At 36.8% G+C, this 15,779-nt stretch overlaps 2 protein-coding genes across 3 annotated transcripts; both read right to left on the reverse strand.

Moving 5' to 3' along the window:
• Positions 1-707: 707 nt before the first annotated feature.
• On the reverse strand, positions 708-3,116 carry Cpsf73 (cleavage and polyadenylation specificity factor 73). 2 transcript variants are annotated; one of them, XM_070295519.1, is made up of 2 exons: positions 2,799-2,883; positions 708-2,685 (listed from the first exon to the last, which is right to left on the reverse strand). In XM_070295519.1, the coding sequence occupies exon 2, from the start codon at positions 2,659-2,661 to the stop codon at positions 904-906; it is 1,758 nt and encodes a 585-aa protein (XP_070151620.1). In that variant the 5' UTR covers positions 2,662-2,685; positions 2,799-2,883; the 3' UTR covers positions 708-903. The 2 variants fall into 2 exon arrangements, with proteins under 2 accessions (XP_070151620.1, XP_070151619.1); XM_070295518.1 differs by having other exon boundaries at positions 708-3,116.
• Positions 3,117-8,554: 5,438 nt separating this feature from the next.
• On the reverse strand, positions 8,555-15,752 carry LOC138932967 (uncharacterized). Its single transcript, XM_070295323.1, has 2 exons — positions 11,836-15,752; positions 8,555-11,065 (listed from the first exon to the last, which is right to left on the reverse strand). The coding sequence occupies exons 1-2, from the start codon at positions 14,548-14,550 to the stop codon at positions 9,386-9,388; spliced, it is 4,395 nt and encodes a 1,464-aa protein (XP_070151424.1). The 5' UTR covers positions 14,551-15,752; the 3' UTR covers positions 8,555-9,385.
• Positions 15,753-15,779: the final 27 nt, after the last annotated feature.

The following is a 15,779-nucleotide window of genomic DNA, read 5'->3' on the forward strand; positions in this document are numbered from 1 at the left end:
ATTTATGAGAATTGTAAATATTCTAAATTGTTTCTCTTAATTTATATTATTTACATATATTATTTTTACAAAGAATGAAGAATTTGAAATTTATCGAAATCGTAAATAGTTTAGAAAACGAAAAATCTAATATATTTTTTTCTAACTATCCAATTATATTATTACTGTACATTTTATCACATTTTTCTTAATTGAAATTATTTCTGTGAAAGAGAAGAGAGATTAGTATCAGTATTTAAAAGTAAAAATACTTTTGATCTCTTCACATCTTTTATATATTTTCAAAAGAAGTTAAATATTTTTTTAATTACTTATCTCACAATCCTTATCATTATCATATACATATATTATACATATTGAAAAATGGAGTTTAGAATGTAATAGAAATTATAAATTGTTTTATATAAATTTTAATAATAGTAATAATATATATATCTCTTATAAAATAATATATATATTCCCCTTTTATCCTCACATTTTATAGAATAGACATAAAAACTATAGATAGTTTTTTAAAAGAATATTTTAAAGTTTTTTTTTTTAAGTTCTTTAAATAACTTTTTATACTTATGATATATATTAAAAACGATTTAATCTAAAAGATTAAATAAATATTTAAAAGAATGTATATAATCTGATAGAGTAAATTTAATCTATTATATATAATGAGATGCATGGTATGAAATATTAGAGCAATCTTTACATTGCTCCAAAATAATATGATGATTATCATTAACACATGATATGATAATGATATGAGTTGTATAGAACGTGCGAAATATGAATGTACAAAAGCAATATCGAGATTGTTTATGAACAATAAATATATTCTTAACAAAATAATTTTTATTAAAATGATGTTATATATATATATATATATATATTTATTTATTTATTTGTGCACTAAATTACATCGCAAGGCGGCGCTAACGACTGATGCAGCTTTGTTACCGCCGTTTGCACTATCTGCTGAAAAGTCTCATCCTCTTTGCTAGTCACTTCCAAGTTCAATAAGTCTATATGCGCCTTCTTACCATCCACCGTAACATAGAGTTTCTCGCCTTTGAATATCTTAGGTACGGAATCCTCGCCGAACATCTCCTGCAGCATCTCTATGAGACATTCTTTGAAGTGCATTCGGTCCATTTTGGTAGGCGCGGGGAGTATCTTCGGCGACTGATCCATTATCTCGGCCTGCAGTATCGCCGTTAGAACGGAATCCGCGTACATATCGTTGACTGGCGTCGCTATCCATTCCATCGTAACAATTTTGCCATCAATCGTGACATCAACGTTCTTGAACACTCTCAGCTTCTTGTCGTCTACGACCTCCAGGTTACCGGCTATCTGCGTCAGTAGATGCTTCAGCACAGGCAACGACGCGGAGAAGTAGACACTCTGTCTCTGTATAACTTGACTCATACTCATATCTGTGTACTTGGACAGATCGCAAGGAGCCAGCATGTGATAATTGAAGTTTCTTTTAACCAGCACGCCTGACAACTTTTGTCCTGGTTTAGGAGTCTCCATCGCCAGCGTGCCCATTACCTTGGCGGTCTTCTCACCCCTAAAGTAGAGCTCCACCGCTACCGTATTTCGTGGATTGTGTATCTCCATAGTAGTATTCGGATCGTCCTCGTATTCTCGTTGTAACGCCGCTTTCAGTCGGCCCATCTCGTTTTGCTCACCGTGCACCAGCACTACATGCGGTGGCTTCAAAGTACGTATGAACTCCGACGTTTGTTGATAATCCGTGTGAGCAGAGAATGATATATAATCGACGGACATCTTTAGCGGCAGCTTTTGTCCGGACATAGTCGTGATCTCTTCCGGTTCCGACAGAATGGTCTTGGCCAGTGTACCCTCCACGCAGTAGCCGGCTATTATAACACCGTTCTTCGCGTCTGTGCACCAAGACTCGAATAACTCTCTGGACAAACCGCTTTGCATCATGCCAGGCGAGGCCATCACCACGCATGGCCCGATATCCTCGAAATGATCTATCCCCTTCAAATTTGATATATGCTTAAACACGAATGGATTGTTGATGGCTATTTGTCGCCTGATCTTGTCGTTCATGGCGTTTACATATGTTTGGTAAACGGCCATACATTTTTTCGCCAATGAGGACGCATAGTAGATCGGTATTTCATGCAGTTCCGAATGCTGGCTCCAATACTCGTCCAAGATGAGAAGGAGTTCTTGCGCTCTTCCCAATGCAAACACAGGTATCAAGCATCGACCGCCACGATTAACAATTTCATGCACAAGATTTGTAAATCTACCCTCTCGATCCTCCCTCTTCTCATGAATGTGAGTACCATAAGTGGATTCTGTAATCAGAACGTCTGGATGAATGTTTGGGATTTCGGCAGCCATCAAGTGCCTGTCCTCCTGTCGGCTGAAGTCACCAGTGTATAAGATCTTTACGCCAGCAATCTCAATCATAAACATAGCGGCGCCTAATACGTGGCCAGCGTTGTACGCCCAAAACTTGATCCCAAACACATCTTTCTCCTCATGGAAGTTGATCGTTTCTATCTTGTCCATACTAGTTTCTAGATCGGATTCCGTGTACAGCATCTGTTCGGTGGCTATGTTGCTCACCTTGATGTAGTCCGACAATAGCCAACGATAAATGGCCTTGGTGGCGTGGGTCATGAAGCAACGACCCTTGAAGCTTGTCTTTTGCAGAAACCAGGGTAGCGCACCGCAATGGTCCAAATGAAAATGAGAAATTAATAATAAATCGATCTCATCGGCCTCGACTAAATCGACGAAGGGAAGAGCATCCATACCCGATAGACCGGGATGTATGCCACAGTCCAACATGATCTTTTTTCCCTTAAATTCTAACATGATACACGACCTGCCGACCTCCTGGCCTGCGCCAAGAGGACGGATCGATAACAGGTCACTCTCCTCGGCTGGCACTTGCGTGTCGTTCTTCCTTTTCGTCGACATTTTATCGAAACGAAATCGATTTTTCTCAGAAAATTATTCTCACTGAGGAATCTCTTAAAATAACCCGGCGATTATTTTGAGGTTACACTTTACACAACTATACACAACATTGGCTGCGATCGAGAAGACGCTAGAGATGCTTCGAAGCATTGCATTAACCAATTAAAATAAAGAAATCTTTACTCTCTTTGCCCTGATTGGTCAATTAAACGTTCCGAAGCATTTCTAGCGTTTTTCCGACCGCAGCCATTCTCGTATCCTCTTCTTCGAATTTTTCGATTGACCAATCAGGATAAAAAAAGCAAAGTACGTTCATTGGACGAGAACTAGTAAGATTAAATGATTTCAGGGATTTCTGTCATTCAAGTTTCCTTCATGCTGTCGTACTAGGGATTTTTTGTCGTTTAAATTTGAATAAATAATATATTTCAATAGACGAAAATTTAAAAAGAATAATAACATAATAAACATACTCGGAAATTCTTCGGAATAGCAGGTAATATTGTATAATTAATAATATAAATTTAATCTGCTAAATAATTTTTTATAGACTTTTTTTTTTTTTTTTTTTTTTTTTTTTTTTTTTTTTTTTTTTTTATACAAATGATGATATATTAAGCTTTTCTCAGATGCATCTAATTCGAAAAAAAATTAATGAATCACAAGAAATTTACAGAGATTCTTTTCCCTTTTCACCCCCAAATTTTTAATACTCTATATCTATATAATAAAATAATTTTTAAATATATATATATTTCCTTAAAATAGGATTTTCGTGTTTTTTTTTTTCCAATAATATATGGCATCGATTATATTTAACATTACAAATACAGGGTAATGGTGTATGAACAAAAATTAAAAAAGGGGGACTTATTTAAAAACGTACCTCAATACATAAATTTTATTAAGGTATACATATGTTGATTTATTATTATTATTTTTTTTTCTTTTAATGATAATATTACCCTATCTTTTTTTTATCTGCTTATCTGCGTAGATCGAGTTTCGTATGATACTCAATTGCCAAATCTCAATTCATTGGCTCTATTATAAAATAGAACTGATGTACATATTTACATTATTTACAATGACATTCATTACGAATATGTATAATATGAATCGTTTAACTAAACAATTGCACATTTCGACATCGATGTTGATTACAGGTGGGCTTCTCAAGCTACCTGGAAATTCCATCACGTATCAATTTCTTTTTAAACGAGCTATTTATTGGTATGATTGAGGAGACTATGAGGAAACTATTGCATTTGCTACTTATAATGATACATTAATTTTATGAATAGCAGACATATACGATGAATCATATTTAACTAATTTGACAAATAAATGAAAAAGTTTATCAGTGAAATTATCAATACATTTCAATATCTTGTTTATAATTTATTGCAAAAAAATAATTTAACCCTTTGTGCTTGAATATTGCCTGCAATAGGATTACTATATGTGCAACGATTACAATATTATAAAAGACACGCCACACTGAGTGCTGCAAATGTGATATTTTAGGGATAGATCTTTTTGTGTGTATGTGCGCAAAATATGAGATAGAGATTTTCATTCAGTAAAAATTTCAAGAGCTTCATTATAACTTTCATATTTCAACATGCATCAAATTAGAATTATTATTAAGCTAGTAGTTCATTTTTAAAAAATATTTAACAAATATGGATGCAAATTAATTGCATCCGTAAAAAATTTAAATCCTCAAAAATTTCCTTCTCTTCTGTTATTCAAATTGTAAAATGTCAGTTATAACATGAAAATTTTTGTTATAAAAGAAAGTGATAAACATCAAAACTCTTTCGAAAAAGATCTTTCCCTGAAATATTCACGCTATTGAATAATCGCCCTATAGTATTACATATTATTGCAAAGAATTTAATTTAATCTCAGATATTCTAATTTTCTGTCATTTACCCCTATTAAATATGCAATTATAATTGCAAAACGTCACATTTATAAGTTACAAACTTTTCCATATAAAGTTATACATATATACACAATATTAAATCTCGTCCTATATTAAATATGATGCACAATTCCATCATGAAACCTCGTGGTGAAAATTGAATTCGTTTATTATCAATTACACTTACTTTCATTTTAACTTCCACACTGCACTCGCGAATAGATATTGTAACGATATTCTATAATATATCTATTTCAATGATTTGTGAGTATTCACATTAGACAACACTCTTTTGTTCTTACACCACATTCATATTCGCACTTTTTTTCAATATGATTGTTTTTATCTGCGCATAGTCTATATCTTCTAAAACTAGCTAAATATCTTCTGTCAAAATTTAATATGTTTAATAACACTTTTTGTATTTTCTTCGATTATCTTTCTTATATTAATTGCCAACAAGTTGTAATTTTAGCTGAGCAATGAATTTTACGATTTCATAGATTTTAGGAATAACATAAAATACTTGCAAAGTTTTGCTATACAAAATATCTGATAATGTTGAATGACAAGCACATCGAGTACAAAGGGTTAATATATAATTTAAAACAAATTTTATCATAGTGTATATAACATGCTTTAATTTTTGCACACCACATTAAAATTCTCAGGTTGTTATCGAGATATCTATGAACGTAGAATTATAAGTTTGCATCTTTCTTATACTTTATTAGTTGCTCGTCATTGGTCGCCTCTTTTAAAATTAATAATTGGAACTCGTTTTAAAACATAATTTGATTAACATGAAATTAACTAATCGATTATATATATATATATATATATATATATATAATCTAACATATTATTTCAGATAGCTCTATGTCCTCTCTTTAATATTGCTCTCTTATATCAAAATAACAAACAAACAAAAAAAATGAAAAATTTCTCTCCCAATAATTTGTCAAATGTAATTTATCAGATATTTCAGATGCCAAATTATTCTCCATTCCTTATATTCATAACTATCTGCTTAATTTTTAATAATGTCAAATATCTATATTATAACATATTATTTTCTAATTTTATAAGTAGCATATGATTTTTTTATATGCTAATTGCAGTGAGAATCAGAAGAAAGTAAATTCAAAATATTCGGTTTTGTTGAGTTTTTTTATATGCGACTAATATAATAAACTTTAAAACTTGCTTAGAGAATAATGTAATAATATAATATATTTAAAAAATTACTATAGTTTTTGCAGTAAAAAGCTTAATATAGTTTCACATATAAATATTATGCATATTTAAATCAAGAAACATCTCTCTATTATTTCACATACAAATTTTTATATGAAATTTAATGTAACAAAACTTGTGGTAAGATATTTCTTTGATATACCTTAAAAGAGTAAATTTATGATTCTTTTTGGATTTACATCCTATTTTTCAAGGAACAATATTATTGCTTGTTGCAATAAAAACATTAATGTCATATATCAAACTAATTAACATATCGAACTAAAACTGAGAAATGTAACTATTTTGATTTATATTAGAGAGCAATATATGACGAACCAACACCGATCAGTCTTGGAATTATAGTAACCAATAAAAAATACGACCTTATACACATATTGCAAAATATATAAATATAGAAGAATAACAACTAAAAAATACATAACTATTATGTGATAGTCGATAGTCATAATATTAGTTCATAGGCCCTTACATAGAATATTGAACGCAATCCATACGAGCTGTTCTCATACTTACATAGAGGCAAACAATGTGCAAGAACTTTTTGCACACTTTTTATGTAAAATAGATATTGTAAAAAAAAAACTTTTTACAACCATCGACATGTAAAAGTGCTCTGTATCTTTGTAAGTATGAATTGGATTAATTAGCTTTATATAATAATTATACTATTAGTTGGCAAACATGTTTCTTCATTGCGTAGTTTCTCCTTCGCAAGAACTATTCAAGAATTTTTTTGTGACATATATTATAATAGTTTATCTTTATTAAAAATTTGTTATTAGCTTAGGATAATGAAAGTCTCAAGTCACTGGACCTACACAGCATGCAAATGTTCACAAACATAGCATGTAACATAATAAAATCCCAACCCTGTATAATCAAGATTGCTTGATAATACGAATATATAAACAACAATTTCTCTCTCTCTCTCTCTCTCTCTCTGTTTAATCCTTAGATATCTTGGCAGGGTCGTTTTCTTTTTTAAGCAAGAAAAGGAATAAAACAAAAAGAACTAATTGTAATAAACATAAAATTTGTTTGAAATTTAATATGCTAATTTCAATATATAATTTCTTTTTAATACAAAATATAAAAAAAAATCTTTAAATCATCTTATATAATTTGTTAATCCTGAAATACAAATATTTGTATTTATTTTCATTTAAATTAACAAATAAATAAAACAATTATGCAATATGCAACACACATAACCGATAACAGAATTAATGTATGTACAAATGTATCCACTTTCAATTTAGCAATTATTATAAAATTAAATCAAATGTTATGAAAGGACAAAATTTTTATCTTTAGAATACCTTGTATGATACATATAATATTTTTAAATACTTTGATATCTAAGGATTAAAGTGCTTTCCATCAAATTAAACTAAATCACATATTAAAGTAATTTAATCATTATACACTTTATCATGCACATATCAAATATTGTAGCGATGAATTTCTTAGAAATAAAAATATCTCGCAGTCAATAACAAAAAATTAATGATATATAACAGTATTTCAATAAAAAAGAAAAAGAAAACTTTAGATATAATAAAAGTTACTTATCTAGAATTAAACTGCACGGATGACAGAGTTAATAACGCCTCCGATTTTTATTCTACGCGTATGGCAATGCTTAAAGTGTGTTACTGTAAGACACTTTCGGATATATAAAAAAGATGATGGGCAAAATCAATATGACAAATAAAAATTAATAAAGATAATCAATTTTCTTATTGAAAGAATGTTATATATACGCGTCAACGGCAATAATGGGATTAAGTCATCGTTGAATTTGAAGCACTGGATAAACTACAAAGATTTTTATTTGATTGTATAAGTATATATATATATATCTGTACAAAAATTTTTAAATATAGTTTAACGTTAATTATTCATGTGCTAATTGTATGTTTTTTCAAGTCATTGAATATACAATAATAATAATATTTTCATTCATCTAAATATTGATAAAAAATTCATCCCAAAAGTGTCGAACAAGTTTTTCTTGATGATAATTAATAATAAATTTGTTCCAATTATTTAATTATTAAAGTTTATTTTCTTACAACTTTTTTCCATTAAAAATTAAGAAAATATCACAAAATTATATATAGAGATCTCAATAATATAAAATCTGTATTTATGTTTTTTTAATAAGAAAGTTAGTTCTGCTTTTTAATCATGTTGATTTATTTATTGTCTTTTTTTTATTTATCCAAAATTGTTTTATAATAAGACATTTTAAGCATTATATATGTATAAAATCATTGTTAATTCTATCATGTGTGTGCCTATGAGATTCTAAATAAATAACTTTTATTCTTATCTAAATTAGATTTTCTTTTCTTTCTTAAATTGGCATTTCAAGTATTAAAATGTTTCAGTATTCGTTAAGTGTTTCTTTTAAGTATTTAAATAACTTTTATATAAATAACTTTTAAGTATTTGCTTAGTATTTCTTTTTCAATAAAGAAATAAAGTGATAAATAATTAAATAATTGGAATAAAATTCGTGTCGTTAATTGTATTAAAAAAATAACTTGATTTTGATCTCTCCTCTGCAAATTTTAATCACTTTTAATATTTTCCACCTTGAATAAGTCATGGTAGTAGACTCACTGCTTCACTTTCAACGTGACTTAATCCCATCATTGTCATAGACGCATGTACGCGGTATAATCGCACACATATTCGTTACATGTCCCTTTGTGTGTGAATCACGTGAACGAGTACTCAGATCGAGTACAATAAAATGATCGACGTCATGCGTCGATCCGTGCTAAATAATCTTATAATTAACTAAATTCTTTAGTCCCGAGTAATTGTAGCTATAATTTAGAGAAAGGACAGCAAAAAATCGCTAGCAAATCAGTTAGCAAACATGTTCCTGGGGATTCATGCTGTGCCAAGTTAAGATGAAACCAGATTCAATGCTGGCGTCATGTTGTAATTTCTCGCGACGAGTTTAATTAATATATATTTAGAGTGTTTCGTGTGTGCACGGGCACGAAACAGTGTCCGCAGCGTCGAAAAACGAGCTTGCCGAGATATTACATCGAGATCTCAATACTCGATTAAAGCGTAAAAATATAATCCCGGTCTCTGAACACTTGCTATTAAATTTCGCGCATAAGTACAGCGCGCGGGGCAGACTCGGGACCGGATTGTCCAATTCGTCTCGCGACTGCGATAAAAAAAAAGTGTGTAGTAGACGATCCTTATTTAATTTTCGGTATTTACAGGCTCGCGCGCGTGATGGATTCGCACGTGCTTGTTATGATTGGACTTGGTGCCGCTGGACTTGCCGCAGATGTGACACGTGTACGGTCGCGCACCCGAGTGCACCCGCAGATGCTCCTTGAGATAATAGGAGCGATGGAAGGTCTTATTGCATACGTCGCACGTGTACGCCTTGTTTTCCTCGTGCTCTTTGACATGTCGCAGACAATTGTACTTGCGGATGAATTGCGCGCCGCAATAGTTGCACGTGTACGGACGCACGTTACGGTGGGAATTCATGTGCGCCGTGTAGTCGCTGTGACGATAAAAGGCCGCGCTGCATTGATTACACTTGAATGGCTTAGTGCTGCGTGCCGCATGAGTCCACTTGTGCAACTGTAGATTCCACTTGGTGCTGAATGCCTTGGAGCATACCTGACATTCGTATGGCCGTTCGCCGTTGTGCACGCGCATGTGCACCGCCAACGACGATCGTAGATAGATACACTTGCAAATAGGACACTCGACGTTCTCGCTTTCGCGCTGCGCATCAGGAACGAATCGGCGATTGTGGGCACGACGCATGTGACGCGTCAGGCTGGCCATGTGGATGAATCGCTCGTTGCAATACGTGCATGCCTTGGGTTTCTCGTCATGCGTCTCCTTGTGCCAGGCGAGTTTTTTCTTCGTGTGAAACACTTCGCCGCAATGGCATATATAATCTTTGAGTTTTTTCTTGATGTTAAGGTGATGCCGGTTTTTGTGCTGCGTTAAATTCGAATACCTGCGGAAAGTCTCATTGCACAAGCTACATTTGACGGGCGCGTTACCGGTGTGGCCGTTGGTATGTTCCTCCAGTTTTTGCTTGGTGAGGAACGCTTTGTCGCACACAGTGCACGGAAATGGTTTGATGCCCAAGTGCCGCTTCATATGCAGTTTGAAATTTTGTTTCCGGTAAAAATACTTACCGCATTGTCCGCATTCCAACGGATGTATCTTCAAGTGAGCGTTGAACAATAACACTGACGGAAACTCCTCGTTGCATATCTGGCACTTGGTGTTCTCGCGTATGCGTTTATTTACCTCAGCTATATGCAAACGCCGATGATGTATCTGTAGAGATTTTTCGCTGCTAAATCGTTGGCTGCATATCGCGCAGGTCACCTCGATGCTCGACGGTATCACCAGATTCTCGCCAATCTTTTGATCGCCTTCAGTCTTGGTCAAACTATCCGTTCCAGGCTGCGACGGTGGTGGCTGTAACTGATGCAGGAGCGGCTGTTGATGATGATACATCTGTTGCATGTGCAGACCCGGCACAAATATATCGTCGAACACATTCACGCGATTGTCCAGCAACTTAATATCCTTTATCTCCGGCTGATCCAATTGATCTCTACTGCTACTGGGCACTGCCTCTTTATGTACCGTTGTACTATGAACTCTACGCTCTTTTGGACAATCGAATACCTCGTTACAGTGAGAACACTTGAACGTCCGTTTGGTCGGTGTCTTCCGGTCTCGATCCAGAAACAGACTCGAAGTGAAGTGCGTGGCCAACGATCTACTATCCAACAACGGACCGCTAATCTCGTTGTCAGATCCTTCCGATTCCTCCCAGCTTTCTCGTGCCAACAGATCGTAAGAGGTGGACATGCGCGAAGATTCTTGACCCATGTACAGCTACGAGGAAAAATACATTGTACAAAGAATATGAATTTATATATGTGTATAATTTTTTAATATATTTACAATTACATGTAGTTATTATTAGATTTATCATTGTTAAAGTTGCATATAAATTATTTTTCGAATAATTTATTAAATTTTTTTCCGATTAACTTGTGCAAATAATATATCTATGATGATATAACAAGATAACTTCATTAATACTTTTCAGAATATAATTATACATTATATATGTATTATTTTTAATAATAATTACAATGTAAATATGATGAAACATTCAAATGTGAACTTTATAATAACAATTATATAATAATTTCATAATATACTTGCACGATAATTTTAAATTATAATGTGACAAGATTTTTTCATTATATTATTTTCTTAAGAATTAATTTTAAAATTAATACACAAAATATGTAACTCAACATTATTTCATAATTTTGCTATACTATCTATATAGAGGAAGATATTATAAAACAGATAAAGAAATAATAAAACAGTACAATTTTTTTATATATTATTTTTTTACTTCATATATTACGTTCTTCGTATATAATACGTTTCCTCATTTTATATGTATATATTTATGTTAGAAATATCTGTAGACTAAGTTATAAGCCGCAAAATGTTCAACGAACAATTTATGTAATTTCTCTTCGCAGAAATAGTCGCAAATATCGAATATTACCGCAAATAAAGAATATGCACATTTGGTGAGTTTCAACTCTATATGAAAATATTTGAAGATAATAAACATAACGAACCTGCCATGCAGACGGCTCTGTGCATCCATTGCTCTCTTGTTCGGACAGTTCACCTCTAGGCGGCATGGTCTCATCGGCACGCATATTAATACTCTTGACTTCCTCATCGATTCCTATCGCACCCTCGCTACTTGCCATAGATTGCTGACTGGTCGCGCTAACCGCTTTCTGAGACGAATCGCTTATAAATGTACTAGGAACTAATATTTGTAGTCCTTCAAATTCAAAGACGTTTATCGGTCCGGTGTGAGCATCCTCATTTATGTTGAGCAATTCCATCGATTGCTTCGGTATCAACGTAGATTTGATAGAATGAAAGCTCTTGGATTCAGTGCTGGTTGTAGGATTAATCGAGTCCGACAAGTTTAAGAGATTTTGCGTCTTGCTCGTCGCGGAATATGACTCTTGCATCAAGACGGGTTGTTGCGAGTGCATCACAGGGAATGAACTAATGTGTTCAGTTATCACTGATTGCTGGTATGTATAACTATTACTACTACTCGATTCCTGTACTTTTTCATTATTTTCGCACACTGTCGCCTCCTGATACTGATGATCAGTCTTAATCTTCTCTTCGATTTGACAACAATCAATCGGATCTTTCTCTGCAATATTATCTACAACATTATTACCTACAGCGTTACTGTCCTCGTCGTGACTCACGCTATCACTGTCCACATGATGAAACGAATGTATGGATGTGGGTGAACATGGTTTGCTGAGATCTTTCCTAACTCTTAACACGGAAATACCGCTGATCGTGGACAATGGTGTGTGCGATCTGACGCCGCATTCCGCGAAAGGCGTATGCGGACTGGGAATCTCCTCGATCTCCATGTCCGCCTCGTCGAAATTATCCTCCTCATAGATCTTCTCGTCCTCGTCGATATCCACATCGTCGTCGTCGTTGTCGTCTTCGTCTTCGTCTTCGTCCTGCATGGCCGCCGTGTCGTCAAAGTCACCACGATGATGATACGGGATGAGATTTTCGCACGATCCGAGATCCGATCGCGCGCTGTAACGACGCGCCACGGTCTTGCGGCACTTCTTCCTTGTGACAGGAGACGGGGGTGCTGAAAAACTATGCTTATACTTATACAAATTTTTCTCTAACATTTTCAAATCGTCATTTATTTTCGGGCACTCTGTATTGTATGACAAATACCGACAAGTTTTTTCTAGCGTTCTCAGTTCGTTATCTACATAATCGTTGGGGCACCACATATTGTTATCTTCTTGTATATCAGGCAATATGTGATCCTTGTCGTGAGGGCCTAGAATTGTCACTACGGTATCGTGAATCACGGTCTTCTCCCTATCCGATTTCTCTCTCGTATCTATTAATCTATCCCGATCATTTGATGAACTATTTTCAGTTTGAAGCGAAGCGCTATTAAGCTCCGTCTCCATTATGGTTATCAAATTCTCTATCTTTTCCGAATTAAGTTCAGGTTGAATAGAGTCTTTCAATGCGTCTCGAATCGCTACTGAATCCCGCGGCGATGCAACGTTATTGCTGACACCGACACTGCTGTTGCGACTTGCCGGTCTTTCGTCGCTCATCATTTCCGATTCGCGTTCACATGTCATGGAGTCAACATCATTCGTTGCGTTAGTTTTCCTATTGGATATACTCACGTACTCTTCTTGCATAACCTGTTGCGTAAACTGTTGTTTTTCAGTATGTTGTTCGTATGTTACAGATTTACACTGCAAGTTCATGGTGGAAATGTTATTCGATGGCTCCTCCTCCTCCATATCCGGCAGTACACTCTCCACTTTGTCGTCATTGGTGCAAGCGATTGTGATGGATCTAGGAATAGCGTTATACCCGTGCTGAACTGTACCTTCACCAGGCGATGCCGTATTCTGCATCGGCTGTCCTCTGTGATCGACCGGCAACGCATTGTTGTCGCTCTCCTCCTGTCTGACGGACGCGTCCTCGTTCTGCAGTATAGGCGAGGCTGGAAGGTTCACATTCGGCATAACTTGCCCGGATTCAGGCTCGGTATCGGGCAAAATCTCAGGCAGGATCTGCTTGGGCTCGGGACTATTTACAGGAATTGCCACGGCGGTTCTGACATTGTTCTCTCCGGCCATGGTGACCACTGGTCGAATCCTCGCGGCGCCCGGGATAGCTGCAACCGGTGAGATCATTTGGACGGTGGGTATTTGTTGCTGTTGGTACATACCGTACGGATTGTACAGCATCTGCATCATCTGATTGGCCTGCGGTGCCATCGCATACTGCGGTATCATCATGGTCCCATTGTTGACAAATTGTTGATAGCTGAACGAGGTGAACTGTGGCGGCATCATGGTACTTATGGGCGGACATTCGAAGATGGGTCCTATGGGATACGGCGAATGAGCGGAGGAAATGTGCGCGGAATTCTGTGAGACTTGAGGTGACGCATGAGGCGTCTGAACAGAGGTAGGGGTTTGCTGTGAAGCTTGCGGTTGCAGCGATACCGGTACCGATGTCGCCGGTACCGATGTAGCTTGCTGTTGTTGTTGTTGTTGTTGTTGCTGCTGCTGATGCTGCTGGTGCGACTGAGTCGAGGAGGCGCTAGCCTTGATGAGAGCATCTATAACCTGTTCCTTAGGATGGGTATCCAGATGCTTCTGCAGACTAATACCCTCGCGCAGATACAAAGTACACACGGGACAGGCGACTGCCCCGACAGGCGCTCCCGCACCGCTGTTGAGCTCCATCGTTTCCTACAAACGAGTCGCTATTTTTTTTTCTCTCTTTTTTTTTTCCTTTACAATATAATCGAAACCAGCGGAATTCTAGAGCGAAAGAACGTCGACAAACCGACACAATGAACGGATCTTCTTCCGTACCGTTGGCATCCGCTTCTCGTACACAGACCGTAATCGCGATCGTTCCGGGCCTCCTCCGTCGCTCCTCTCTTCGTGATGACGAAACCGAATATAATCGTCGCCGGGGCGGCTGTCTCGCGTCACATCTCGTCGCCCATCAGACACGCGGCCACCGCGACGCACGGCACAGCTGCACGACAACACCGCTGTGCCCCAAAAATATCGACGTCCATGGCTGTCCCCCGTAACGCCTGACGGCCGTACTGTCGGCGGTGTGTGTTCCGTGCGTGCTATTGCCGTTGCTCGATGAACAGCGGCGGCGGCACACAACGGCGCGGTGGCGGCGGCACTGGCTCGCCAGACAAATCGATATCCTGTTAAATCGCCAGCCAGCCACCCCAGCCTGCCTGCCTGCCTGCGCTTATTAAATTACACCTGCTTGCACGCGGCGCGGCCGACGCGACACGACGGGCAGAGCAAACGATGACGGACGGCGTGTCGGGATCGCGATCACTCCCGCGGCGCGCACACGTCGCTTCGCCCCCCGCACGACTGGCCCCCTTTCCGCGGCGATTATCGCGACGGCATGTTCCTCGACACGGCACGATCGCGGCCCCGAAAACACAACAGAAAACAGCGACGGGCGACGATAATCCCCCGCCTGGGAATGGGAGCAACAAGAGCTACCGAAGGATACCATGTGGCGCCCCCCTGTGACTCCGGATCACCCGTGGCCCTCTATGTATCGTCGTGCGAGACACCTGTTCCCCGAGTTTATCGACGGAACCCCGCGGCTCCGTCTCTTTCTCGTGCGCGCGCACGCGCAATGACGCGCGCGTCAACTGTCAACTCACGTCGAGCGATGCCAACCTTGCGTGCTTGGGGTTAGGTTAGGATTGAATTGTAGGATTTCGAGGTTTATCGAGCTACGTTACATCGCGCTTTTCGCGTTCCGGATGAAATGGATATGTATTTGGAACTTTTAATAATCGCGCGCGCGAGAGAGAGATGCCAGACAGTACGATTGATGAAAAAGAGATTAGATCGTAAGTTAAGGGATTAGATTGAGGTTAGGCTAGATTAGATTAGGATTAGGTGTGTCCCGAGGAAACTACGTC

This window comes from Polyergus mexicanus, unplaced genomic scaffold (genome assembly GCF_030449975.1).
Source record: "Polyergus mexicanus isolate NDT 795.1 unplaced genomic scaffold, iyPolMexi1.0 SCAF_5, whole genome shotgun sequence".
Lineage (NCBI taxonomy): Eukaryota > Metazoa > Arthropoda > Insecta > Hymenoptera > Formicidae > Polyergus > Polyergus mexicanus.